Source organism: Mesoplodon mirus (assembly GCF_964341445.2).
Source record: "Mesoplodon mirus genome assembly, chromosome: 5".
NCBI lineage: Eukaryota > Metazoa > Chordata > Mammalia > Artiodactyla > Ziphiidae > Mesoplodon > Mesoplodon mirus.
This window is the reverse complement of record NC_138980.1, coordinates 123,121,275-123,149,261: the sequence shown is the minus strand read 5'-3', so window position 1 is coordinate 123,149,261 and position 27,987 is coordinate 123,121,275. Positions and strand designations below refer to the sequence as shown.

The 27,987-nt window shown below is 42.5% G+C and overlaps 1 protein-coding gene across 7 annotated transcripts in view; it reads left to right on the top strand.

Moving 5' to 3' along the window:
• Positions 1–27,987, top strand: part of PDE8B (phosphodiesterase 8B) — a gene marked incomplete at its 5' end in the record, with an annotated part of 391,344 nt that overhangs the window by 275,310 nt on the left and 88,047 nt on the right. For all 7 annotated transcript variants that reach the window (XM_082621924.1, XM_082621927.1, XM_082621926.1 and 4 more), the window contains 3 exons: positions 13,855–13,995; positions 15,537–15,625; positions 17,738–17,798. In XM_082621924.1, the coding sequence (XP_082478050.1) occupies positions 13,855–13,995; positions 15,537–15,625; positions 17,738–17,798 (291 nt within the window). The remainder of the gene's footprint in view (positions 1–13,854; positions 13,996–15,536; positions 15,626–17,737; positions 17,799–27,987) is intronic.

The following is a 27,987-nucleotide window of genomic DNA, read 5'->3' as shown; positions in this document are numbered from 1 at the left end:
CCCTCCCTATCCCACCCCTCTAGGTGGTCACAAAGCACCGAGCTGATCTATCTCCCTGTGCAATGTGGCTGCTTCCCACTAGCTATCTATTTTACATTTGGTAGTGTATATAAGTCCATGCCACTCTCTCACTTTGTCCCAGCTTACCCTTCCCCCTCCCTGTGTCCTCAAGTCCATTCTCTAGTAGGTCTGCGTCTGTTCTCGTCCTGCTCCTAGGTCCTTCACAACTATTTTTTTTTCTGATTCCATATGTATGTGTTAGCATACAGTATTTGTTTTTCTCTTTCTGACTTACTTCACTCTGTATGACAGACACAAAGTCCATCCACCTCACTACAAATAACTCAATTCCGTTTCTTTTATGAATGAGTAATATTCCATTATATATGTGCCACATTTTCTTTATCCATTCATCTGTTGAAGGACACTTATGTTGCTTCCATGTCCTGGCTATTGTAAATAGAGCTACAATGAACATTGTGGTACATGACTCCTTTGAATTATGGTTTTCTCAGGTTATATGCCCAGTAGTGGGATTGCTAGGTTGTATGGCAGTTCTATTTTTAGTTTTTTAAGGAACGTCCATACTGTTCTCCATAGTGGCTGTACCAATTTACATTCCCACCAACAGTGCAAGAATGTTCCCTTTTCTCCACACCTTCTCCAGCATTTATTGTTTGTAGATTTTTTGATGATGGCCATTCTGACTGGTGTGAGGTGATACCTCATTGTAGTTTTGATTTGCATTTCTCTAGTGATTAATGATATTGAGCGTTCTTTCATGTGTTTGTTGGCAATCTGTATATCTTCTTTGGAGAAATGTCTGTTTAGGTCTTCTGCCCATTTTTGGATTGGGTTGTTTGTGTTTTTGATATTGAGCTGCATGAGCTGCTTGTATATTTTGGAGATTAATCCTTTGTCAGTTCCTTCATTTGCAACTATTTTCTCCCATCCTGAGGGTTGTCTTTTCGTCTTGTTTATGGTTTCCTTAGCTCTAAAAAGCTTTTAAGTTTCATTAGGTCCCATTTTAAAATTTTTGTTTTTATTTCCATTTCTCTAGGAGGTAGGTCAAAAAGGATCTTGCTGTGATTTATGTCAAAGAGTGTTCTTCCTATGTTTTCCTCTAAGAGTTTTATAGTGTCTGGTCTTACATTTAGGTCTCGAATCCATTTTGAGTTTATTTTTGTGTATGGTGTTAGGGAGTGTTCTAATTTCCTTCTTTTACATGTAGCTGTCCAGTTTTCCCAGCACCACTTATTGAAGAGGCTGTCTTTTCTCCATTGTATATTCTTCCCATCTTTATCAAAAATAAGGTGACCATATGTGCGTGGGTTTATGTCTGGGCTTTCTATCCTGTTCCATTGATCTGTATTTCTGTTTTTGTGCCAATACCATACTGTCTTAATTACTGTAGCTCTGTAGTGTAGTCTGAAGTCCGGGAGCCTGATTCCTCCAGCTCCGTTTTTCTTTCTCAAGATTGCTTTGGCTATTCAGGGTCTTTTGTGTTTCCATACAAATTGTGAAATTTTTTGTTCTAGTACTGTGAAAAATGCCATTGGTAGTTTGATAGGAATTGCATTGAATCTGTAGATTGCTTTGGGTAGTATAGTCATTTTCACAATGTTGATTCTTCCAATCCAAGAACATGGTACATCTCTCCATCTCTTTGTATCATCTTTAATTTCTTTCATCAGTGTCTTATAGTTTCCTGCATACAGGTCTTTTGTCTTCTTTGGTAGGTTTATTCCAAGATATTTTATTCTTTTAGTTGCAGTGGTAAATGGGAGTGTTTCCTTAATTTCTCTTTCAGATTTTTCATCATTAGTATAGAGGAATTCAAGAGATTTCTGTGCATTAATTTTGTACGCTGCTACTTTACAAATTCATTGATTAGATCTAGCAGTTTTCTGGTAGCATCTTTAGGATTCTCTATGTATAGTATCATGTCATCTGCAAGCAGTGACAGCTTTACTTCTTCTTTTCTGATTCGGGTTCCTTTTATTTCTTTTTCCTCTCTGATTGCTGTGGCTAACACTTCCAAAACAATGTTGAATTATAGTGGTGAGAGTGGGCAACTTTGTCTTGTTCCTGATCTTAGTGGAAATGGTTTCAGTTTTTCACCATTGAGGAAAATGTTGGCTGTGGGTTTGTCATATATGAGCTTTATTATGTTGAGGTAAGTTCCCTCTATGCCTACTTTCTGGATGGTTTTTATCATAAATGGGTGTTGAATTTTGTCGAAAGCTTTCTCTGCATCTATTGAGATGATCATATGGTTTTTCTCCTTCAGTTTGTTAATATGGTGTATCACATTGATTGATTTGTTTATATTGAAGAATCCTTGCATTCCTGTGATAAACCCCACTTGATCATGGTGTATGATCCTTTTAATGAGCTGTTGGATTCTGTTTGCTAGTATTTTGTTGAGGATTTTTGCATCTGTGTTCATCAGTGATATTGGCCTGTAGTTTTCTTTCTTTGTGACATCTTTGTCTGGTTTTGGTATCAAGGTGATGGCGGCCTCATTGAATGAGTTTGGCAGTGTTCCTCCCTCTGCTATACTTTGGAAGAGTTTGAGAAGGATAGGTGTTAGTCTTCTCTAAATATTTGATAGAATTCGCCTGTCAAGCCATCTGGTCCTGGGGTTTTGTTTGTTGGAACGTTTTTTTTTTATCGCAGTCTGAATTTCAGTGCTTGTGATTGGTCTGTTTATATTTTCTATTTCTTCCTGGTTCAGTCTCGAAAGATTGTGCTTTCCTAAGAATTTGTCAATTTCTTCCACGTTGTCCATTTTATTGGCATATAGTTGCTTGCAGTAATCTCTTATTGTCCTTTGTATTTCTGCAGTGTCAGTTGTTACTTCCTTTTTCATTTCTAATTCTATTGATTTGAGTCTTCTCCCTTTTTTATTGATGAGTCTGGTTAATGGTTTATCAATTTTGTTTATTTTCTCAAAGAACCAGCTTTTAGTTTTATTGATCTTTTCTATTGCTTCCTTCATTTCTTTTTCATTTATTTCTGATCCAATCTTTATGATTTCTTTCCTTCTGCTAACTTTGGGGTTTTTTTGTTCTTCTTTCTCCAGTTACTTTAGGTGTAAGTTTAGGTTGTTTAGTTGAGATGTTTCTTGTTTCTTAGGGTAGGATGTATTGTTATAAACTTCCCTCTTAGAACTGCTTTTGCTGCATCCCATAGGTTTTGGGTCGTTGTGTTTTTGTTGTCATTTGTTTCTAGGTATTTTTTGATTTCCTCTTTGATTTCTTCAGTGATCTCTTGGTTATCAAGTAGTGTATTATTTAGCCTCCATGTGTTTCTATTTTTTTTACAGATTTTTTCCTGTAATTGATATATAGTCTCATAGCATTGTGGTTGGAAAAGATACTTGATATGTTTTCAGTTTTCTTAAATTTACCAAGGCTTGATTTGTGACCCAGGATATGGTCTATCCTGGAGAAAGTTCCATGAGCACTTGAGAAGAAAGTGTATTCTGCTGTTTTTGGATGGAATGTCCTATAAATGTCATTAAGTCCATCTTGTTTAATGTATCACTTAAAGCTTGTTTTCCTTATTTATTTTCCTTTTGGGTGATCTGTCCATTGGTGAAAGTGGGGTATTAAAGTCCCCTACTATGATTGTGTTACTGTCGATTTCCCCCTTTATGGCTTTTAGCATTTGCCTTATGTATTGAGGTGCTCCTCTGTTGGGTGCATAAATATTTACAATTATTATATCTTAATCTTGGATTGATCACTCAATCATTATGTAATGTCCTTCTTTGTCTCTTGTAATGCCTTTGTGTTAAATTCTATTTTGTCTGTTATGAGAATTGCTACTCCAGCTTTCTTTTCATTTCCATTTGCATGGAATATCTTTTTCCATCCCCTCACTTTCAGTCTGTATGTGTCCGTATGTCTGAAGTTGGTCTCTTGTAGACAGCATATATACGGGTCTGTTTTTGTATCCATTCAGCCAGTATGTGCCTTTTGGTTGGAGCATTTAATCCATTTACATTTAAGGTAATTATCGATATCTGTGTTCCTATTACCATTTTCATAATTGTTTGGGTTTTTTTTTTTTTTTTTTTTTTTTTTGCTGTACGCAGGCCTCTCACTGCCGCAGCCTCTCCCATTGTGGAGCACAGGCTCTGGACGCGCAGGCCCATCAGCCACAGCTCATGGGCCCAGCCGCTCTGTGGCATGTGGGATCCTCCCGGACCGGAGCACAAACCTGCATCCCCTGCATTGGTAGGCAGACTCTCAACCACTGCACCACCAGGGAAGTCCTGGGTTTGTTTGTGTAGGTCTTTTCCTTTTCTTGTGTTTCCTGCCCAGAGAACTTCCTTTAGCATTTGCTGTAAAGCTGGTTTGGTGGTGCTGAATTCTCTTAGTTTTTGCTTGTCTCTAAACCTTTTAATTTCTCTGTCAAATCTGAATGAGATCCTTGCTGGGTAGAGTAATCTTGGTTGTAAGTTTTTCCCTTTTGTCGCTAAATATGTCCTGTCACTCCCTTCTGGCTTGCAGAGTTTCTGCTGAAAGGTCAGCTGTTAACCTTATGACGATTCCCTTGTATGTTATTTGTTGTTTTTCCCTTGTTGCTTTTAATATTTTTTCTTTGTATTTAATTTCTGATAGTTTGAATAATGTGTGTCTTGCCATGTTTCTCCTTGGATCTATCCTGTATGGGATTCTCTGCGCTTCCTGGACTTGATTAACTATTTCCTTTCCCATATTAGGGAAGTTTTCACCTATAATCTCTTCAAATATTTTCTCAGTCCCTTTCTTTCTCTCTTCTTCTTCTGAGACCCCTATAATTCAAATGTTGGTGCATTTAATGTTGTCCCAGAGGTCTCTGATACTGTCCTCAATTCTTTTCATTCTTTTTTCTTTATTCTGCTCTGTGGTAGTTATTTCCAGTGTTTTATCCTCTAGGTCACTTATCTGTTCTTCTGCCCCAGTTATTCTGCTATTTATTCCTTCTAGAGAATTTTTAATTTCATTTATTGTGTTGTTCATCATCGTTTGTTTGCTCTTTAGTTCTTCTGGGTCCTTGTTAAATGTTTCTTGTATTTTCTCCATTCTATTTCCAAGATTTTGGATCATCTTTACAATTATTGCTCTGAATTCTTTTTCAGGTAGACTGCCTGTTTCCTCTTCATTTGTTTGTTCTGGTAGGTTTTTACCTTGCTACTTCATCTGCTGCAAATTTCTCTGTCTTCTCATTTTGCTTAACATACTGTGTTTGGGGTCTCCATTTCACAGGCTGTAGGTTTGTAGTTCCCGTTGTTTTTGCTGTCTGCCCCCAGTGAGTAAGTTTGGTTCAGTGGGTTGTGTAGGTTTCCTGGTGGAGGGAACTAGTGCCTGTGTTCTGGTGAATGAGGCTGGATCTTGTCTTTCTGGTGGGCAGGTCCACATCTGGTGGTGTGTTTTGGAGTGTCTGTGAACTTATTATGATTTTAGACAGCCTTTCTGCTAGTGGGTGGGGTTGTTTTCCTGTCTTGCTAGTTGTTTGGCATAGGGTGTCCAGCACTGTAGCTTGCTGGTTGTTGAGTGGATCTGGGTCTTAGCGTTGACATGGAGATCTCTGGGAGATTTTCTCCATTTGATATTACATGGATCTGGGAGGTCTCTGGTGGACCAGTGTCCTGAACTCGGCTCTCCCACCTTCAAGGCACAGGCCTGACACCCGGCTGGAGCACCAAGACCCTGGCATCCAGACGGCTCAGAATAAAAGGGATACATAAATAAATAAACAAATAAATAAAGTTATTAAAATTATTTTTAAAAATAAAAAAAAATTTTAAGTAATTAAAAAAAAAGGAACAAAGAGAGCAACCAAACCAAAAAAACAAATCCACCAATGATAACAAGCGCTAAAAGCTGTACTAAAAAAAGAAAAAATGGACAGACAGAACCCTAGGACAAATGTTAAAAGCAAAGCTATACAGACAAAATCACACACAGAAACAAACACATACACACTCACGAAAAGATCAAAAGGAAAAAAACATATATATTGTTTCTCCCAAAGAGAGGAGGAATTCAAATAAACAAGCTAACCTTACACCTAAAGCAATTGGAGAAAGAGGAAGAAAAAACAAACAAATCATAAAGATCAAATCAGAAATAAATGAAAAAGAAGATGGCAGAGTAGAAGGACGTGCTCTCACTCCATCTTGTGAGAACACCAGAATCACAACTAGCTGCTGTACAGTCATCGACAGGAAGACACTGGAACTCACCAAAAAAGATACCCCACATCCAGAGACAAAGGAGAAGCCACAATGAGATGGTAGGAGGGGTGCAATCACAGCAAAATCAAATCCCATAACTGCTGGGTGGGTGACTCACAGACTGGAGAGCACTTATACCACAGCAGTCCACCCACTAGAGTGAAGGTTCTGAGCCCCACGTCAGGCTTCCCAACCTGGGGGGCCAACAACGGAAGAAGGAATTCCTAGAGAATCAGACTTTGAAGCCTAGTGGGAATTGATTGCAGAACTTCGACAGGACTGGGGGAAACAGAGACTCCACTCTTGGAGGGCACACACAAAGTAGTGTGCACATCGGGACCCAGGGGAAGGAGCAGTGACCCCAGGGGAGACTGAACCAGACCTACCTGTTAGTGTTGGAGGGTCTCCTGCAGAGGCGGGGCAGGGGGGGCTGTGGCTCACTGTGGGGACAAGGACACTGGCAGCAGAAGTTCTGGGAAGTACTCCTTGGTGTGAGCCCTCCCAGAGTCTGTCATTAGCCCCACCAAAGAGCCCAGGTAGGCTCCAGTGTTGGGTTGCCTCAGGCCAAGCAACCAACAGGGAGGGAACCCAGCCCCACCCATCACCAGTCAAGTGGATTAAAGCTTTACTGAGCTCTGCCCCCCAGAGCAACAGTCTGCTCTACCCACCACCAGTCCCTCCCATCAGTAAACTTACACAAGCCTCTTAGAGAGCCTTATTCACCAGAGGGAAGACAGCAGAAGCAAGAAGAACTACAGTCCTGCAGCCTGTGGAACAAAAACCACATTCACAGAAAGACAGACAAGATGAAAAGGCAGAGGGCTATGTATCAGATGAAGGAACAAGATAAAACCTCAGAAAAACAACAAAATGAAGTGGAGATAGGCAACCTTCCAGAAAAAGAATTCAGAATAATGATAGTAAAGATGAACCAGGACCTCGGGAAAAGAATGGAGGCAAAGATCGAGAAGATGCAAGAAACATTTAACAAAGACCTAGAAGAATTAAAGAACAAAAAAACAGAGATGAACAATACAATAACTGAAATTAAAACTACACTAGAAGGAATCAATAGCAGAATAACTGAGGCAGAAGAATGGATAGGTGAGCTGGAAGACAGAATGGTAGAATTCCCTGCTATAGAATAGACTAAAGAAAAAAGAATGAAAAGAAATGAAGACAGCCTAAGAGACCTCTGGGACAACATTAAATGCAACAACATTCACATTATGGGGGTCCCAGAAGGAGAAGAGAGAGAGAAAGGACCTGAGAAAATACTTGAAGAGATTATAGTTGAAAACTTCCCTAACATGGGAAAGGAAATAGCCACCCAAGTCCAGGAAGCGCAGTGAGTCCCATACAGGATAAATCCAAGGAGAAACACGCCGAGACACAGTAATCAAATTGGCAAAAATTAAAGACAAGGAAAAATTATTGAAAGCAGCAAGGGAAAAATGACAAATAATGTAAAATGGAACTCCCATAAGGTTAACAGCTGATTTCTTAGCAGAGACTGTAGAAGCCAGAAGGGAGTGGCATGATATACTTAAAGTGAAGAAAAGGAAGAACCTGCAACCAAGATTACTCTGCCCAGCAAGGATCTCATTCAGATTTGCTGGAGAAATCAAAAGCTTTACAGACAAGCAAAAGCTAAGAGAATTCAGCACCACCAAACCAGCTCTACAACAAATGCTAAAGGAACTTCTCTAACTGGGAAACACAAGAGAAGAAAATGACCTACAAAAACAAACCCAAAAGAGTTAAGAAAATGGTCACAGGAGCATACATATTGATAATTACCTTGAACATGAATGTTTTAAATGCTCCAACCAAGAGACACAGGCTTGCTGAATGGATACAAAAACAAGATCCATATATATGCTGTCTACAAGAGACCCACTTCAGACCTAGGGACACATACAGACTGAAAGTGAGGGGATGGAAAAAGATACTCCATGCAAATGGAAATCAAAAGAAAGGTGGAGTAGCAATACTCATATCAGGTAAAATAGATTTTAAATAAAGAGTGTTACAAGAAACAATGAAGGACACTACAAAATGATCAAGGGATCAATCGAAGAAGAAGATATAACAATTATAAATATATATGCACCCAACATAGGAGCACCTCAATACATAAGGCAACTGCTAACAGCTGTAAAAGAGGAAATCGACAGTAACACAATAATAGTGGGGGGCTTTAACACCTGACTGACACCAATGGACAGATCATCCAAAATGAAAATAAATAAGGAAACACAAGCTTTAAATGACACTATAGATTTAATTGATATTTATAGGACATTCCATCTAAAAACAGCAGATTACACTTTCTTCTCAAGTGCACATGGAACATTCTCCAGGATAGATCACATCTTGGGTCACAAATCAAGCCTCAGTAAATTTAAGAAAATTGAAATCATATCAAGCATCTTTTCTGACCACAATGCTGTGAGATTAGAAATGAATTACAGGGGAAAAAACATAAAAAAACAGAAACACATGGAGGCTAAACAATACGTTACTAAATAACCAAGAGATTACTGAGGAAATCAAAGAGGAAATCAAAAAATACCTAGAAACAAATGACAATGAAAACATGACGATCCAAAACCTGTGGGATGCAGCAAAAGCAGTTCTAAGAGGGAAGTTTATAGCTATACAAGCCTACCTCAAGAAACAAGAAAAATCTCAAATAAACAATCTAACCGGGCCTCCCTGGTGGCGCAGTGGTTGAGAGTCCGCCTGCCAATGCAGGGGATACGGGTTCGTGCCCCGGTCTGGGAGGATCCCATATGCCGCGGAGCGGCTGGGCCCGTGAGCCATGGCCGCTGGGCCTGCGCGTCCGGAGCCTGTGCTCCGCAACGGGGGAGGCCACAACAGTGAGAGGCCCGCATACCGCAAAAAAAAAAAAAAAAAAACAAAAAAAAAAAAAAAAAAACAATCTAACCTTACACCTAAAGGATCTAGAGAAAGAAGAACAAACAAAACCCAAAGTTAGCAGAAGGAAAGAAATCATAAAGATCAGAGCAGAAATAAAAGAAATAGAAACAAAGAAAACAATAGCAAAGATGAATAAAACCAAAATCTGGTTCTTTTAGAAGATAAAATTGATAAACCATTAGCCAGACTCATCAAGAAAATGAGGGAGAGGACTCAAATCAATAAAATTAGAAATGAAAAAGGAGAAGTTACAACAGACACTGCAGAAATACAAAGCATCCTAAGAGAGTACTACAAGCAAATCTATGCCAATAAAATGGACAAGGTGGAATAAACGGACAAGTTCTTAGAAAGGTGTAAACTTCCAAGACTGAACCAAGAAGAAATAGAAAATATGAACAGACCAATCACAAGTAATGAAATTGAAACTGTGATTGAAAATCTTCCAACAAACAAAAGTCCATCACCAGATGGCTTTACAGGTAGATTCTATCAAACCTTTAGAGAAGAGCTAACACCCATCCTTCTCAAACTGTTCCAAAAAATTGCAGAGGATGAAGCACTCCCAAACTCATTCTATGAGGCCACCATCACGTTGATACCCAAACCAGACAAAGATACTGCAAAAAAAGAAAATTACAGACCAATATCACTGATGAATATAGATGCAAAAATCCTCAACAAAATACTGGCAAACAGAATTCAACAGCACATGAAAAGGATCATACACCATGATCAAGTGGGATTTATCCCAGGGATGCAAGGATTCTTCAATATACGCAAATGAATCAATGTGATAAACCCTGTTAACAAATTGAAGAATAAAAACCGTATAATCATCTCAATCGATGCAGAAAAGCCTTTTGAGAAAATTCAGCACCCATTTATGATAAAAACTCTCCAGAAAGTGGGCATAGAGGGAACCTACCTCAACATAATAAAGCCCATATACGACAAACCCACAGCAAACATCATTCTCAATGGTGAAAAACTGAAAGCATTTCCCGAAGATCAGGAATAAGACAAGGATGTCCACTCTCACCACTGTTATTCAACATAGTTTTAGAAGTCCTAGCCATGGCAATCAGAGAAGAAAAAGAAATAAAAGGAATAGAAATTGGAAAAGAAGAAGTAAAACTGTCACTGTTTGCAGATGACATGATACTCTACATAGAGAATCCTAAAAATGCCACCAGAAAACTACTAGAGCTAATCAATGAATTTGGTAAAGTTGCAGGGTACAAAATTAATGCACAGAAATCTCGCATTCCTCTACACTAATGATGAAAACTCTGGAAGAGAATTTAAGGAAACACTCCCATTTACCATTGCAACAAAAAGAATAAAATACCTAGGAATAAACCTACCTAGGGAGACAAAAGACCTGTATGCAGAAAACTATAAGACACTGATGAAAGAAACTAAAGATGATACCAACAGATGCAGAGATATACCATGTTCTTGGATTGGAAGAATCAACATTGTGAAAATGACTATACTACCCAAAGCAATCTACAGATTCAATGCCATCCCTATCAAATTACCAATGGCATTTTTTATGGGACTAGAACAAAAAGCCTTAAAATTTGTATGGAGACACAGAAGACCCCGAATAGCCAAAGCAGTCTGGAGGGAAAAAAATGGAGCTGGAGGAATCAGATTCCCTGACTTCAGAGTATACTACAGAGCTACAGTATTCAAGACAATATGGTACTGGCGCAAAAACAGAAACATAGATCAATGGAACAAGATAGAAAGCCCAGAGATAAACCCACACACCTATGGTCAACTAATGTATGAGAAAGTAGGCAAGGATATACAATGGAGAAAAGACAGTCTCTTCAATAAGTGGTGCTGGGAAAACTGGACAGCTACATGTAAAAGAATGCAATTAGAACACTCCCTAACACCATACACAAAAATAAACTCAAAATGGATTCGAGACCTAAATGTAAGACTGGACACTATAAAACTCTTAGAGGAAAACATAGGAAGAACACTCTTTGACATGAATCACAGCAAGATCTTTTTTGATCCACCTCCTAGAGTAATGGAAATAAAAACAAAAATAAACAAATGGGATCTAATGAAACTTAAAAGCCTCAGCTCCCAGCCCCCCACCCACCCCAGCAGGTGAGCAGACAAGCCTCTCGGGCTGGTGAGTGCTGGTCGGCACCAATCCTCTGTGCGGGAATCTCTCTGCTTTGCCCTCCGCACCCCTGTTGCTGTGCTCCCCTCTGTGGCTCTGAAGCTTCCCCCCCGCCACTCCCCGTCTACACCAGTGAAGGGGCTTCCTAGTGTGTGGAAACCTTTCCTTCACAGCTTCCTCCCAGTGGTGCAGGTCCCGTCCCTATTCTTTTGTCTCTGTTTTTTCTTTTTTCTATTTCCTTACCCAGGTACGTGGGGAGTTTCTTGCCTTTTGGGGTGTCTGAGGTCTTCTGCCAGCGTTCAGTAGATGTTCTGTAGGAGTTGTTCCACGTGTAGATATTTCTGATGTATCTGTGGGGAGGAAGGTGATCTCCACGTCTTACTCTTCTGCCATCTTGATGGGCTCCCGGCAGGTGGATTCTTAACCACTGTGCCACCAGGGAAGTCCCAGTACTAAACATTTTATACATACTCATTTATTTGTTAAGACAATTCTATGAACCAGGTACTACCGTCATAGCTATTTTACACATGAGGAAATTGAGGACCAGGGAAGGTAAGCAACCTGCCCACAAGTCATATAGCTAGTAATGGGCAGAGCCAGGATTTGAACTTGGGTGCCTTGGCTCCATAACCCATGTCCTAGAGTATCTGCTGCATTGTGAGGTCACCTGGCATGAAAGTAGAGCTATGATTTCTACCCATGTTTGCAACCTAGTAGCAAAAGCAGAATAAACACATGTGAAAATGTATGAGAATTTAGCCAACAAATAAAGAAAACAATACATTCTCAAATATTATCCATTCCTCAGATATTTACTAAACAGTCCTGAGTATCCAAAGATAAATCCAAAGTAGCCTTTGCCCTTGAGGATTTTCATGTCTAGTGGGGGAGAGAGAGAGAGAAAAAAATATAGATTCAGTGTAATAAGTCACCAGAAGCCTGCACAGGAGAGAGTGGGAGTTGTAGGAGTGGCACAAACCTACACTGGGCAGGGGCTCAAGGACAGCTTGCTGGAGGAGGGGAGGGAAAAATTGGAGTTGACGTGACCAGGAGGTGGGGAAAGGCTTTCTAAGCAGAGAGCAGCTGGGCAGATGCCCAGACGTGGGAGACAAGCACGCACTGCTCAGCTGCATGCAGGGCTGGGCCGGGGCGCTGTGGGGCTGACCTGGTGAGCAGAGGTCCTGCCGCCCAGCCCAGGGAGGATGGTGACCACCACGTGAAGTGGTAGGAGATCAGTGAAGACAATGTCACCGCCCCCTCCTCTTCAGCAACCCCCATAAGGCCTGGTGCCAAGGGCCCCAGAGCAACCTCCCGAACCTCCCGACTCGTCCACTTCCCAGGGGTAATTGTACTAGCAGAAGCTGTGTTCGCCAGAGAGCAGCTCCCCAAATGTCCCTGCATCACTCAGTTCCTCACTGCTGTCATCTCCGTGGAGGGCACGAGTGATTACAGTTTGCAAGACCGTTTCTGAGACAGCAGATGGATATCAGTTATGCCCAAGGAAATCTGTGACCTAGATACAGTGCACTCATGTTCTCCCCACATTCTTCGTCACTTGTCCCCTCCACTCAGCTGCTCATCTGGTGACTCTGTTCTTTGAGAAGAAATTGAAGGGTGGGGATAGCAGCCAGGAACCAGCCAAGGTGATAGCTCTAAACTCCAGGGCCCTGGGCAGAATTTTGGAAAGAAACCTCTGAGTCTGCTGGTCCCAGCATGTACCAAGCTGGGGGGGGGGCGGCGGGGAGGGGGATGGTGCCTCGCCTCACGCCAGCGCTGAAAGGGCGGCTGCCTCCTGCCCAAGGATTTTTTTTTTTTTTTTGCGGTACGCAGGCCTCTCACTGTTGTGGCCTCTCCCGTTGCGGAGCACAGGCTCCAGACGCGCAGGCTCAGCGGCCATGGCTCACGGGCCCAGCCGCTCCGCGGCATGTGGGATCTTCCCGGACCGGGGCACAAACCCATGTCCCCTGTATCGGCAGGTGGACTCTCAACCACTACGCCACCTGCCCAAGGCTTTTAACTTAATTTATTCTTCAGTTAGACCAGAAGCGGCCCCAAGCTAGAGCACTGGTTAATAGACAGTGGCAATTATCTCTTAATAATATCTAGACGCGAAAGATCGAATTGCTTCTTTGTAGAGACGTGACTAATAGAAGCCACAATCTGTTGAATGGAGTTCTAGTTAATTTTTATTTGTTCTTTTTTTCTGAGTTTTTTCTTATTTCACGGGTGGTAGGTGATGTATAAGGCCCATTGGAGGCTGGCACTAGCAGATAAAAGCTTCTTGCTCGTTTTCTGCTGAAGAATTTCTTCCGATTTCCCAGAGGGCCCGGGGTGCTGGGATGGCAGTTGAATGAACGCATTGCTGCTCAGGAGGGAAGCACCTATTCTGGGGGCATTTGGGGCTGGGGGGACCGGTCAGCACCCCGATTGGAGAGCGCTCGCCCAGGGCACGTTTCCTCTGTGTCCCAACAAGCGTTCCTGCGAGGCACACAGCACCCTGCCCTGACCTTGAACCACTTCCCGTTCACAGTATGTCAACCCAGCCTTTGAAAGGATGATGGGCTACCACAAAGGTGAGCTCCTGGGGAAAGAACTCGCCGAGCTGCCCAAAAGTGACAAGAACCGGGCGGACCTTCTTGACACCATCAACACCTGCATCAAGAAGGGCAAGGTGAGGGAAAACAAAACAAACAAAAAAAGAAGGGCAAGGTGGGTGAAACCAAAGCAGTCCACAAACCCTTCCCCAATGCATTTTTTCTTCTGTGAGTTTTTATGTCACGTCTTTAACATTGGCTTCTTTAATAACGTTCCAATTAAGTGAAAAATCCTTTATGTTTGCAAGATGAGTTAACTTTTGAGTTAATTTTGGTTAGCAAGCGAACCTGGTGCTTATCCTGATGGCATAGAATCTGGTGATCTTGTGTAAGGAAATTTCTTCCTTCCCATGAATGAATCTCACCTGTCATGGCTGGAATTTCATACCTATCCCTGAGGAGAGCTGTTCTATATTTTTTAGTTTATCCAGTGTTTGGGGGACTAAGAGCATTTAATATCAGTATTTACATGTCTTACAGGCCCAGTTTTCGGTCAGTTTTCCTTTTTCTGCTCTCTACCCATCACAGTTCAGTTTGCCCAGCGACCTCCACTGCATCCCAGCAGATGAAGGCGGTGGTGCAGGTGCAGTAGGCATCTCTCCACAAGCCTTCCTTTCCAGAGGAGCATTGGTCTCATCGCTGGAACTGCCTGGGCATTTTCTTTTAATCATTCAGATGCTTTCTCTGATGTGAAGTAGTTAGATAAGCATTGTATTTATTTCATAGGGGACCATTGTATAGAAATAAAATGTTTGGCTTATATATCATGGCCACAATTAGTAAAAGAAAAGAACATTGGGGCAGTGAGACTGAAAAGGAAACAGGACATTGTCAAGTCCTCCAAAAAATCTGCCTGAAGAGTACTGCCACACATCTGGTGACCCCAACATGCATACCAGTTAGCCATCCTGTGTGAGTGTGTGGGCGAGAAAAGGCTGCAAAGGATCTCAGGCCTAATTCAACCACTTCCTCCCAGAAATAGTGGAGGTGCCCCAGGCTCCCCCCTTGAGGTCACCGGGCTCTTTATCCTAGCCGGTTCCTCAGGGTCTGGCCACAGCAAGTCTTCACACTCCCCTTTGTCTCATCCATGGAAACTGCCAGGAGCCAGATTAAGCCCAGAGAAGGTTTGGCTGGAGGCCTGATAGGATAGTAGAAGGATGATGGGCTTCAAGGAAAGTTAAGAGATAAATTTATAACCACATTTTTCACTTTCTCACGTGGGCACATTAGTCAGCATCTCTGAGCCTCGGTTTACCTATCTTCAAATGAAGGGTGATAATATCAAGCTCACAGGTTGTTGTAAAGATCCCGAGAAAGACCTCAGAAGAACCTCGTGCCCCTACACCCACAGGGCTGAGAGCAGGAATGGCAGCCACTGCTCAAGTGTCCCAGAACCGGGAGGGGCAGCCCCTGGTTGTGGGCTCATTGCTCTGGTGGGCTCTGTGCACTGTGACGATGAGCCTCACGTAGTCACCGTTGCGGTGAGTGCAACTATGGAGCGGTATTTTGTGGAATGTTACAAAAGCATGCGGGAACTTCATGGCTGAACTTGATGAGACCCTCTGTAGGAGCCACCGAATGCCTGGACAGAAGGATTTTAAGAGCTCTCTTTATGTAGGAGTGGCAGGGGGTTTACTATGCCAGACGGAAATCCGGCGACAGCATCCAACAGCATGTGAAGATCACTCCAGTGATTGGCCAAGGAGGGTGAGCGCCAACTCTTCAACTCTATTGTTTTGAGGGGCCCCTGTGGGCGTTGGGTTTGTATATGGAAATGCAAGTGTGTTAGACACACAAATACAGTAGGATTGGGTCTGTACATAGTACCTGCCGAAGACACCTCCATGTGGCCGGCAGCAGCCCCAAAACAACACAAGGTCTTCTTCTGCTTGTGGGCTTTATGAAGCATCACCCCAACTGTCCACTTCCGCCTGATTGTAGGTCCATTGTCCCCACGCCGCAAGGAGCTCAGTTTCTAGGCCTTTCCCTGTCATCACAAAGACCACGGAACAGCAGGGCTCGCTGCCTCAGCCCCACCTGGGAGCCGAGCTTCTCTCCTTGAGGCACCGGCTCTGTGATGATTCTCTCCAGTCCTCGGGGCTTGTTCCACAAGGAAGAGAGAACCCTGGGGGTCATGGTTAGGAGAAAAAGGTGTCTGACCAGAAGCTGAGACATCTGATTCCATGTGAATCTCAGGTTACCAGAGGAGCCTGTTCATTTGCAGAGAGATAAGGAAAATGCTCAATTCCATTTCCTTCTCCCTGTTACATTTTGTGAGAAGGTTTATGGAGCCAAACAGGACCCCCTAACAGTACATCACTGAGGAGCCTTTGTAAACAAGCCTGAAGGTCAACCAGCCAGCTTCATAGTACAGGTTTACTAGGGACACACGCTGTTGGGTGACGGTTTGGAAAAAGAAAAGGAGCAGTTATGGTGCGAATAACCAGAAAAAGAAAGCCCTGTCTGTGACTCTTATTGTGTGGTTAGAAAACGTTCTGTAGTCAGCAAAGTGTCTGTAGGTTGTTTCCGCTCCAATTTTACTTATTTGTTAGTTTCAAAACTGTTCCCCCCTCCGTTCAGAATCCACTGTCTCATGTTTCCTGCCACTTTGCTTCACTCCGCATGGTGGGGACACTGGTAGCCCTGACCAGGGGTTTCGAGCGCACAGAGAGAGGCCCCCAAATCCCTCCTGAGCGCACAGGCTTCCGCGTGGCCATTTCCACCAGCGGTCAGAGCTCTGAGGCCATGATGGCCATCACATTATTGTTTCCAAGCATCATCCTTAGACCGTCTTCTCAAGCTAAGATTCACTGTGTTTGTGTGACCAGGATTATTAGGTAACAAGGTGGAGGAGGCCGAGTTATTGTTTGGTTGTTTCTGTCAGAATGAGTTTTTCTGATCTTTCTGATTTGACAGATAAGAGCAAGAAGTTCTAGAGCCCAGAGACAGTGTTATTTTTTCCCCCAGTGAGCTATCAAAGAAAATTCTTAACTAAAAGTAGGGAAATTTTACCTCTTCCAATTTAGTGATGCTCACTACAGAATAACCAGGACTCTTCAGAGTCCTCCAGAGAAAACTGAACCAAAGAGGAAGACAGACAGAGACAGAGAGATAGAAGCAGAGACACAGAGAGAGGAGATTCATTACTATAAAATCTAACATAGTCCTCTGTAATTCTAGCTTCACTCAGTAGAAAATCTACCTTGAGCTGATCTTTGTGCAGGAGTAAGGCACCTGTTGTCTTTTCCTGGTGTCCTTGTGGTAATGAGCAAGACCACAGGCTGTTTGGGGATTCTGTCCATGATCTTAAAATTTAAGAGGATTTTTCTGTGCCTGAAAAATGCCATCATTTATGATGACCGGGCTGTGAAAGAATGTGGAATATTAAATGTAAAAACAACAACCACGAACTTTGGTCATTGTCCAAATGAGTCTTTGCCTTCTATATAAGCTAAAAAGTATTAGTGTCAGCAGAATTAAATCCCATTTTACTTTAAAGTCTAGAGTAGCATTTCATCCTGTCACTGATGCTATCTAGGAGACAGGCCTCAGGAGTTGGTTAGAAAATGAAGTACCCATTAGGGAAGTGTTTCTGAGCCAGCTATGATTAAAAGGGAAGCCCAGTTTCTGAAGGCATGTGTGGGCTGTGTGTGAAAAAAAATGCATCTTTTACAGACTGTGTTTTGTCAGAATTTAAAATCTGCCCTAGAATGGACCCTGGAGTTTTACTTGAAGAAGATTCTGTTGATGTTTTCATTTGCTAATTTGTTGAATCATCTCATATCTGACTCACTAATAACTGATTATTTATGTTATTAGGAAAATTAGGCATTTTGTCTCCCTCAAGAAACTGTGTTGTACCACTGACAAAAATAAGCAGGTATGGTATTCAGTTTGCTTCATTTGCTTTGTTGGCTTGACCATGCGTTCGTTACATTCTCACCACGGTTCTCTACTTGTCTTTCTCCGTATTTTACTGTAGCTGCCAATTAAGAAGCTTTATGGCAAAATTAGGCCCTTAGACAAATAGTAAAAGAAAATATTCCCCAGCAAGCCTATACACTTTATTAGTAACGCATGTCAGTTATGATTTAACTTGTGACTGTGCAGCTCAAGACCCATATATTTTATGAGAGCATAAATTTTTCCTCCAAATAAAAATGTTCTAATTTGCTACCTTAATTTCTTAAGTGAAAATTATATATGCATTTGAGCATTTCACCCCTATAAATTCATGTCAAAAACAAAAATCATTTATAATTAGTACTATGATTTTTTAAACCATTATATCATGCAGAACAATATATTTGAGTGTTTTCTGAAGTAACAGAATTTTAATAAGTTGCTGTATTTAAGAACTTTTTTAGGTAGCTTTATCACAGAGAACAACAACGGTATTGATATTTTTCTTTTTTTTTTCACATCCTTATTGGAGTATAATTGCTTTACAATGGTGTGTTAGTTTCTGCTGTACAACAAAGTGAATCAGCTATATGTATACATATATCTCCATATCCCCTCCCTCTTGCGTCTCCCTCCCACCCTCCCTATCCCACCCCTCTAGGTGGTCACAAATCTGATCTCCCTGTGCTCTGCAGCTGCTTCCCACTAGCTATCTATTTTACATTTGGTAGTGTATATATGTCCATGCCACTCTCTCACATTGTCCCACCTTACCCTTCCCCCTCCCCATGTCCTCAAGTCCATTCTCTACGTCTGTGTCTTTATTCCAATCCTGCCCCTAGGCTCATCAGAACCTTTTTTTTTTTTTGATTCCATATATGTGTGTTAGCACACGGTATTTGTTTTTATCTTTCTGACTTACTTCACTCTGTATGACAGACTCTAGGTCCATCCACCTCACTACAAATAACTCAATTTCGTTTCTTTTTAAGGCTGAATAATATTTCATTGTATATATGTGCCACATCTCCTTTATCCATTCATCTGTTGATGGACACTTAGGTTGCTTCCATGTCCTGGCTATTGTAAATAGTGCTTCAATGAACATTGTGGTACATGACTCTTTTTGAATTATGGTTTTCTTGGGGTATATGCCCAGTAGTGAGATTGCTGGGTCACATGGTAGTTCTATTTTTAGTTTTTTAAGGAACGTTCATACTGTTCTCCAGAGTGGCTGTATCAATTTACATTCCCACCAACAGTGCAAGAGGGTTCCCTTTTCTCCACACCCTCTCCAGCATTTATTGTTTGTAGATTTTTTGATGATGGCCATTCTGACCGGTGTGAGGTGGTACCTCACTGTAGTTTTGATTTGCATTTCTCTAATGATTTGTGATGTTGAGCATCCTTTCATGTGTTTGTTGGCAATCTGTATATCTTCTTTGGAGAAATGTCTATTTAGGTCCTCTGCCCATTTTTGGATTGGGTTGTTTGTCTTTTTGATATTGAGCTGCATGAGCTGCTTATATATTTTGGAGATTAATCCTTTGTCCGTTGATTTGTTTGCAAATGTTTTCTCCCATTCTGAGGGTTGTCTTTTCATCTTGTGTATGGTTTCCTTTGCTGTGCAAAAACTTTTAAGTTTCATTAGGTCCCATTTGTTTATTTTTATTTCCATTTCTCTAGGAGGTTGGTCAAAAAGGATCTTGCTGTGATATTTTTTCTTTTTGGTTTATACTTTAGCACTGGATTGTGTGTATTGTCACTTCATGCTTTAAAGTTTGTTGATTAAAAAGTATTCAACAAACATAATTACCAATTATCTATTTTTAATACAAATCTATTTATTTTATTTAGGTATAATTGATGTGCCATATTATATGTTTCAGAAGTACAACATAGTTATTCACAATTTTTAAAGGTTATAGTCCATTTATAGTTATTATAAAATATTGTCTATATTCCCTGTGTTATACTATATATCTGTGTAGCTTATTCATTTTAGACAGAGTAATTTACACCTCTTAATTCCCTACCCAGGTTTTCCTCTCCCCCTTTCCCTCTCCCCTCTGGTAGCCACTAGTTCTCTATATCTGAGTCTGTTTCTTTTTTGTTCATTCATTTGTTTTATTTTTTAGATTCCACATATAAGTGATATCATACAGTCTTTCTCTGTCTGACTTATTTCACTTAGCATGATACCCTCCAAGTCCATCCATGTTGTTGAAAATGGCAAAATGCCATTCTTTTTTATGGCTGAGTAGTATTCCATTTTGTGTGTGTGTGTGTGTGTGTGTGTGTGTGTGTGTGTGTGTGTGTACCTCCAGTGATCTATTTTTGAATGTTTATCAAACATGACCTTTGACTTAGATGAAGATTTTAAAAGAAGGGACAGTGTCTCTCAAGGATATGAAGGGCTTCAGGGCATAATCCATTTTAGTGTAACATGTCAGAGGCTTGGGAAGTGGTGTGGGATCAGGAGGAAGCCTGGCCAGGCCAGGAAGTAAGCTGGGGCATGGCAGACCCAAGATGCCTGGGCTCCTCCCAGTGAGAAGGCAGCTCCAGAGGGGAGGAGACTCAGTGCAGTGAGCTTCCAGCTGGTGTCTCAGCCCATCGAAGGTATCCATGTCCATCCGCTTTTTAAAAAAATAATGACTCAGTATTTGTATATACTGTGAAATGATCACCACGGTAAGTCTAGGTAACATCCATCACCATATGTAGTTACAAATTTTTTTTTGAGAACTTTTAATATCTACTCTTAGCAAATTTCAAATATGCAACATAGCATTATTGACTATAGTCCATGCTGTACAGTACATCCTCAGGACTTATTCATTATAACTGGAAGTTTGTACTTTTTGACCTCCTGCATCCCTTTTAAAAAATAATTAATTAATTAATTAATTAATTTAGTTTTGGCTGCCTCGGGTCTTTGTTGCTGTGCGCGGGCTTTCTCTAGTTGAGGTGAGCGGGGGCTACTCTTTGTTGCGGTGCGTGGGTTTCTCATTGTGGTGGCTTCTCTTGTTGCAAAGCATGGGCTCTAGGCATGTAGGCTTCAGTAGTTGTGGCTCGCGGGCTCTAGAGCGCAGGCTCAGCAGTTGTGACGCACGGGCTTAGTTGCTCCATGGCATGTGGGATCTTCCTGGACCAGGGCTCGAACCCGTGTCCCCTGCGTTGGCAGGCAGATTCTTAACCACTGCGCCACCTGGGAAGTCTCCTGCATCCCTTTTACCCAACTCCCCCACCCCCACCTCTGGCAACCACCGATCTGTTGTCTGTGTGTATGAGTTTGAGGGTTTTTTTAGATTCCACATATTAGTGATAACATATGGTATTTGCCTTTCTCCATCTGATTTATTTCACTTACCGTAATGCCCTCAAGGACCATCCATGTTGTTGCAAATGGCAAGATTTCCTTCTTTCTTATGGCTAAATAATATTTCATTGTATATGTATATACCACATTTTCTTTATCCATTCAACCATCCATGGTTGTTTCCATGTCTTGGCTATCGTAAATAATGCTGTAGTGAGTATGGGGTTGCATATATCTTTTAGAGTTAGTGATTTTATTTCCTTTGGATAAATACCCAAAAGTGGAATTTCTGGATCATATGGTAGTTCCATTTTTAATTTTTTGAAGAACTTCCATGCTATTTCCCATAGTGGCTGCACCAGTTTACATTCCCACCAACAGTGCACAAGGTTTCCCTTTTGTCTACATCCTTGACAACACTTGTTATTTTTTTACTTTTTGATAATAGCCATGTTAACAGGTGTGAGTTTATATCTCACTGTGGTTTTGATTTGTATTTCCCTGAAAACTAGTGATGTTGAACACCTATTTGTATACCTGTTGGCCATCTGTTTGTCTTCTTTAGAAAACTGTCTATTTAGATCCTCCACCCATTTTTTTATTGGGTTGTTTGTTTTTTTGCTGTTGAGTTGTATGAGTTCTTTATATTTTTTTAGATGCTAACTCCCTTATCAGACATATGATATGCAAATATTTTCTCCTATTTGGTAGGATATCTTTTCATTTTGTTGGTGGTTTATTTTGCTATGCAAAGCATTTTAGTTTTATGTAGTCCCAATTGTTTATATTTGGTTTCATTGCCTTTGCTTTTGGTGTCAGAAAATCACTGCAAGACCAACATCAAGGAACTTATCCCCTATGGTTTCTTCTAGGAATTTCATGATTTCAGATTTTAAGTTCAAGACTTTAATCCATTTTGAGTAGATTTTTGTGTGTAGTGTAAGACAGTGATCCAGTTTCATTCTTTTCCACGTGGCTTTTTAAAAATTTTTGTTTATTTATTTTTGGCTGCATCAGGTGTTCGTTGCTGCACACGGGCTTTCTCTAGTTGTGGTAGTTGCGGCGAGCGGGGGCTACTCTTTGTTGTGATGCCCGGGCTTCTCATTGCAGTGGCTTCTCTTGTTGCGGAGCACGGGCTCTAGGCATGCAGGCTTCAGTAGTTATGGCCCGTGGGCTCAGTAGTTGTGCCTTGCAGGCTCTAGAGCACAGGATCAGTAGTTGTGGCACACGGGCTTAGTTGCTCCGCGGCATGTGGGATCTTCCCGGACCAAGGATGGAACCCATGTCCCTTGAATTGGTAGGCGGACTCCCAACCACTGCACCACCAGGGAAGCCCTCCATGTAGCTATTTAATCCAACACCATTTACTGAAGAAACTATTCTTTCCACTTTGTATATTCTTGGCTCCTTTGTCATAAATTAATTGACCATATATATGTGAGTTTATGTCTGGACTCTCTATTGATCTGCATCATTAGATACATTGAACTATCTATGCAGATAAATATGTGTCTGTTTTTATGCCAATACCATACTGTCTTGATTACTATAGGTTTGTAACATAGTTTGAAATTGGGGAGTGTGATTCCTCCAGCTTTGTTCTTCTTAAGAATATTGGAAAAATATTCTAGAATAGCAAAAGGAATCATGTACTTTTTTGTAAGATTTAGTTCAACATAAAATGCCTCCTTCAGTACTGAGTGTTTCATCTGGAATCAGGAAATTTTCACTTAATAACATAAACTCATGCAGAGAGGCAAGTCCTTGGAGACCTCTGGGAAAGGATGGGAACTGACTTTCACAGGAAAAAAAATTCTCCCAACAGCAAAGTTTAGACATCGCAGGAGGAAGAATGAGGTCCACGTGAGAGGTGACATGGGTAGCAGGAGAATCACATGACATCCTGATGGCTTTTTAGAGACAAACTAGTGAACCCAGGCAGTGCAAACCAACTGCTATGGGCTGTGAAGCCACAGTGCAGGACCCAGGCCCACTTGGGCTTGTTCGCACCCATCCAGAAATGAGTCGAGTATTGTCCACGTCCAAAACCAAGCAGATCCTCCCCCACCAGCCTAGCCTTGCTCCTCCTCCTTCCCTGCTTTCCTGTTTAGTGAATGGACCCCGTCTCCTGTCACCATTTCCCTGCAGCTCCATGTGCCCAAATTCTAGCAGCCCTCCATGGTCCAGCCCAAGAAACATCAAGTTCCATCTCCCTCCTCGAGCCCCCAAAGTACCTTCTTTGCTGTGTATCACGCCCACTGTCTTGATGGCTACTTGTGTGCCTCACTGCCCTCTCCTCTCCAGCAGGATCCCTGGGCTGTGCTTGTCTTTGTGTGCCCATGCTGCCTGGTGCATAGTAGGCCCTCAAGCTGTTGGTGAGCTGGAGTGGACTTGAATGTCTCGGTCCTGGCCTCCTGCCACCTGTAAACTCTTCCTGCTTCACAGGGAGAGCGGGCAAGTCCTTAGCACAGGACTCAGGGATGCAGAAGAAGAGGGGCCACCTCCTCTTTTCTGAGGCTCTAAATAGAAATGTCTTTATTGCCGTAAATTAGCTGCTGTTCTGAGAAGGGTGGAAATGCAGGGCTCAGATATCCTGAGCCATTGACGTCACCTAATGGTGCTGCACTGGCCTAGAGAGACACTTAGATTTTCCAATAACAAAGAATTTTTATATCTCTGGCCAGCCACACTGTTTTTCCTTCTCATCAAAGGAGGCTGAAGTGAATGGTGATGGGTCTGTGATGGGAAGGGCTCCCTAGAGGGTGGGAGCAGCCCGTCTGCAGGTGGTTGTAGTGGCGCGGCTTTCCGGAGTTTAGCCCTGAAGTCAACATCCACCCGTGGGTTTGCATTTTAACAAGGAATGAAAGTGGAAGCCAGGCTGCTGTCTGCTGGTGGTGCTTTTCATCAGCAAAGATCCTTTGTCCTCTGTGAACCCTGTAGCTTTTTGCCAAAAGGCTGGAACTGCCCTGCGAGGTTAGTCTGCCGTAAACATTGTCACCTCCTGCAGCACTCACACATTTTCTCCCCAGATACGTATTAAACACCTGTTCCGTGCTGGCGCCAGGGACACGACGTCTCTGCCCCAGAAGCTGTGGGGCCACAGACAAATAAACAGGACACATTTCTAGAGCACAGTGTGGGGAGGTGTGAAACAGGTGCTGCAGAAGCACAGTACGCAGGACTGAAGGAGGCTGGCTAGGATTTTCTTAGGTGTCATCTAGGACAAAGGGCAACAAGCTACCACCTACAGGCCAAATGTGGTCTGTTTTGTAAATAAAGTTTTATTGGCTCACAGCCACATTCTTTTTTACGTAGCACCTGAGGCTGCTTTCATTCTACAACAGCAGGGTTGAGCAGGTACAACAGAGACCATGTGGCCAGCAAAGCCTAAAATATGTACTCTGGCCCTTTACAGAAAAAATTTTCCAACCTCATTTCTAAAAGATAATTTTCTTTCTTGAATTTCCCACTTTCTTAGGTCAGGAACCATCTGCCCCACCCTCTGGAAGGCCTCCCCCGCCTCCATGCACGCACATACTTCTTTGAACACCCTTTGCCTTCCTGGCATCCCCCGCACCCTGGTTCAGAGCCTGTCTCAACCCCTTTATACCAGTGTGAGAACTTAGTTCCCCTGAGGCTTTGCCTTTTCATGAGGTCCAGGTCGAAATCCAAATGCATGGCTGAAACGCGAATTTCAGACATCTGCAAGCACGGTCCAGGAGTTGGACTCATATAGGGGAAGGAGGCTTCCAGGATCCCAGCTTTACACCAGCTCCTCCTAAGCTGGCCTGGTCCAAGGAGAGGGGATCTCCCCACTGCCACCCCCGTAGTGCCCACCCCCAGCCCAGTTGCAGTACGGCCCCCATTCTCACTTCTCCTCCAAGCCTTGGCCATTAGAATATGGGGAGCACAGCACTCTCAAAAGCCAGCAGCCAGTGGCAGGCTTGGAGCCCTGGAGCGAGTGTGGGGTTGCAGCTGGTGGTGTCCATCGTACTGTATCATCTGGTCTCTGTTCTCATGGGGGGGGCGGGGGTGACACATAGGCCACGGAGAAGCCTCAGGGAGATGCATGTGTCTCGTGTCCAGTAAGAGGAAGTTGTTCTCTTGTGAAGTCAGGAAGCACAGCCCACCCAATGAGCAGCTCCCGAAAATATTCCCTTGGTCAATGGGGTTATAGCAGGAGAAGGTCATAGCCAGGCTCAGAGGAAGTGGTCTGCTTTCTGACTAATCAGCATTCCAGGACAAAAGCTGGTTGAGAGCAGACTGAGACCAATCTGACCTGGATTTTGCACAGGGCTTTCCAGAGCTAGACAACAGAGGTTCCTGCCTTTGGAATTTCATTGACCACCACCTCACCCTCATGACAGGAAGGTTGTTTCAGCCCTGGGAAATAGGAAGGACATAATCTCTGAATGAAGAATAGCTATTTAACATGAATCAGTTTGCCTTAGTTGAAACCTTGTTTCTATCAGTGAAAACCTATGTAAGCGTCGTCACAGCCTGACATCAGTATGGGGACGGGCATTTGGAAGTCACTGCTTTAAAAGCAGTTTCACGCTTGTAACTTATTTGGGGATAGAAGAGGCAGAAATAGGGGCTGAGTTGGCCAAATTTGCAGTAATGAAACTTTGCTTTGAGATAAGCTTTTTAGGGTTCATACTACTATGCCATCTTATACAAGGGACTTGAGCGTCCGTGGATTTTGATATCCATGAGAGCAGAGGAAAACTAGGAGGGTGGTCCTAGAACCAATCCCCCATGAATAACAAGGAATGACTGTATTTTGTTTTATAGTAAACTATTTAATCTTGAAATTGTAAAGATTAGGGAAAAATAGAACTTTACTGTAATAATAATGCTTAAGACCAAACCTGTCAGAAGTGCCTAAAACAAGATGCAAGGACATAGAGTGTCAGGGAGTAAGAAGGGGGAAGGAACAGGTCTTTAGTTTTGTGAAGGCTTCAAGTAGGGAAGGAGAGACTAGGTCCTGAAGGCAAAAGCAGTGGAAAGTTTTAAGGGATCCGATTAGGCTCAATATAGGAAAGAATTATTAGAATTGACCAAAGTTTGTAGCCTTATCAGCTAGTGAGTTCACCACCATGGGAGGTAATCAAATAGCAGTAGACTGAGCTTTCAGTGGGAAAAGCTGTCAAGGGAGGTCACTCATTGGCCAGAGTTTAGACTAGATCAGTGGTTCTCCAAGTGTGGTTCCCTGGAGCAGCAGTGGCCCCAGGAATTTGTTAGAATTACAAAACCAGACTACAGAATCAGAAATTTGGGGGATGGGCCTGGGCAGTCTGTTTTAATAAGCCTTCCAGGTGCTTCTAATTCACTCTGAAGTTTAAGAGATACTAGATAAGATGAATGACTTCCAGACTCTGCTAGTGTGAATTTGGAATATTGGTTCATGAGCAGAGGCTGTTCCTGGTTTAATATAGTCAGGAATGCTTGTTTTCACTTCTGGCCCTCCAGCTTTCCCCTCCTGAGCATGAGGCCCCTGACCCAGGCTGCTCAGAATGTTGTGTTGCAGAGGACCACCAGCTCTGCCCCAGGCATGCCCAGCTTGTGCCCTAGACCTGCACGTCCCAGATGGAAATGTGGCTCAACAAATGGCGATGTGCTTCAAGTGTGAACCATGTGCTAGATTTCAGAGACTTAGTATGAAAAAGAATGTAAATTAGCTCATTAAAAATATCTCAGTCTCATGTTGATAACATGTTGAAATGATAACATCTTGCACATATTGTACTTCAAATATTAATTTCACCTGTTTCTTGTCACTTTAATGCAGCTACTAGAATACTTAAAATTATGTATGTGGCTTGCATTTGTGGCTCTCACATTATTTCTGTTGGGGGTCTAGCCCTTCCCTTCCAGGCCAAATCTTACCCCGAATCCAGCTCTTCGCGCCCTTTTGCAGGCGATAGAGGGGCTCAAAGAGCTACACACACAGTCTAGCTTCTGTCAATGAGTCGGCTGCAGACTTACTGAGCCTCCCAGGAGAGGAGGCTGTAACCCAGGCTCCTAGGAGTGCTTTTCTGTTCCATGATGGGTGCTTAAGCAGACGTTCAGGGACCATTTTTGTTCAGGGAAGTGTGTGGGGCACCTTCCATTAGTTCTCCAACTGCAGCAGAAAGTTAGCTGTCACTTTCTAGAGCTATTGGGTGGACAGTGGGAGCTCTGGGCACCACGGCCTCCCACCCACTGCCCCTGTGGTCCTTGCAGCCCCACCCCAGACCGGCCTTCTGTTGGGTGCGTCTCTCCCCTCGTTGCCCCTAGGTCTCAACTCTCCCCACGTTTGCCAGGGTCGGCTCCCTCTCATCTTTTCCTTCCCAGGAAGTGGCTTGGCTGATAGCCCTCTTCGTGATTTGGGGGCCTCCCCCCAGTGTGCACAGAATAGGGGCCTTAATGCTCAGAGAGCCTCATCCCACTGCATTCTCGGTAAAACAGGAAGAGCATGGCTGTTGGGGGCAACCAGGAGAGAAAGATGGGTAGAATCACTTGCTGGTTTCTATTCATTGCTGATCCCTGGTGATAAAAACAAGTTTTCAGTGTATCCTAAATTCCCAATATTTGAGATGTGTCACATGGGGGTTTTGTTTTGTTTTGTTTTTTTATTTCCTGTGTTAACATATAAAAAGTATCCATAGAAACAAGGTGGGGAGAACTTTTTCTTTAGCCTCAATACATTTATTACTGATGCCACTTTGTATTTCTAACACCATTATAATTCTGCATCCTAAAAATACATTCTGCAGGTTTCTGGTCTATCTAGAACTTCAGCATCTAACTAATTCAACTTGGATTTTGTTAGCGTATCAATTTTATCCTCACTTTTACTTAATAC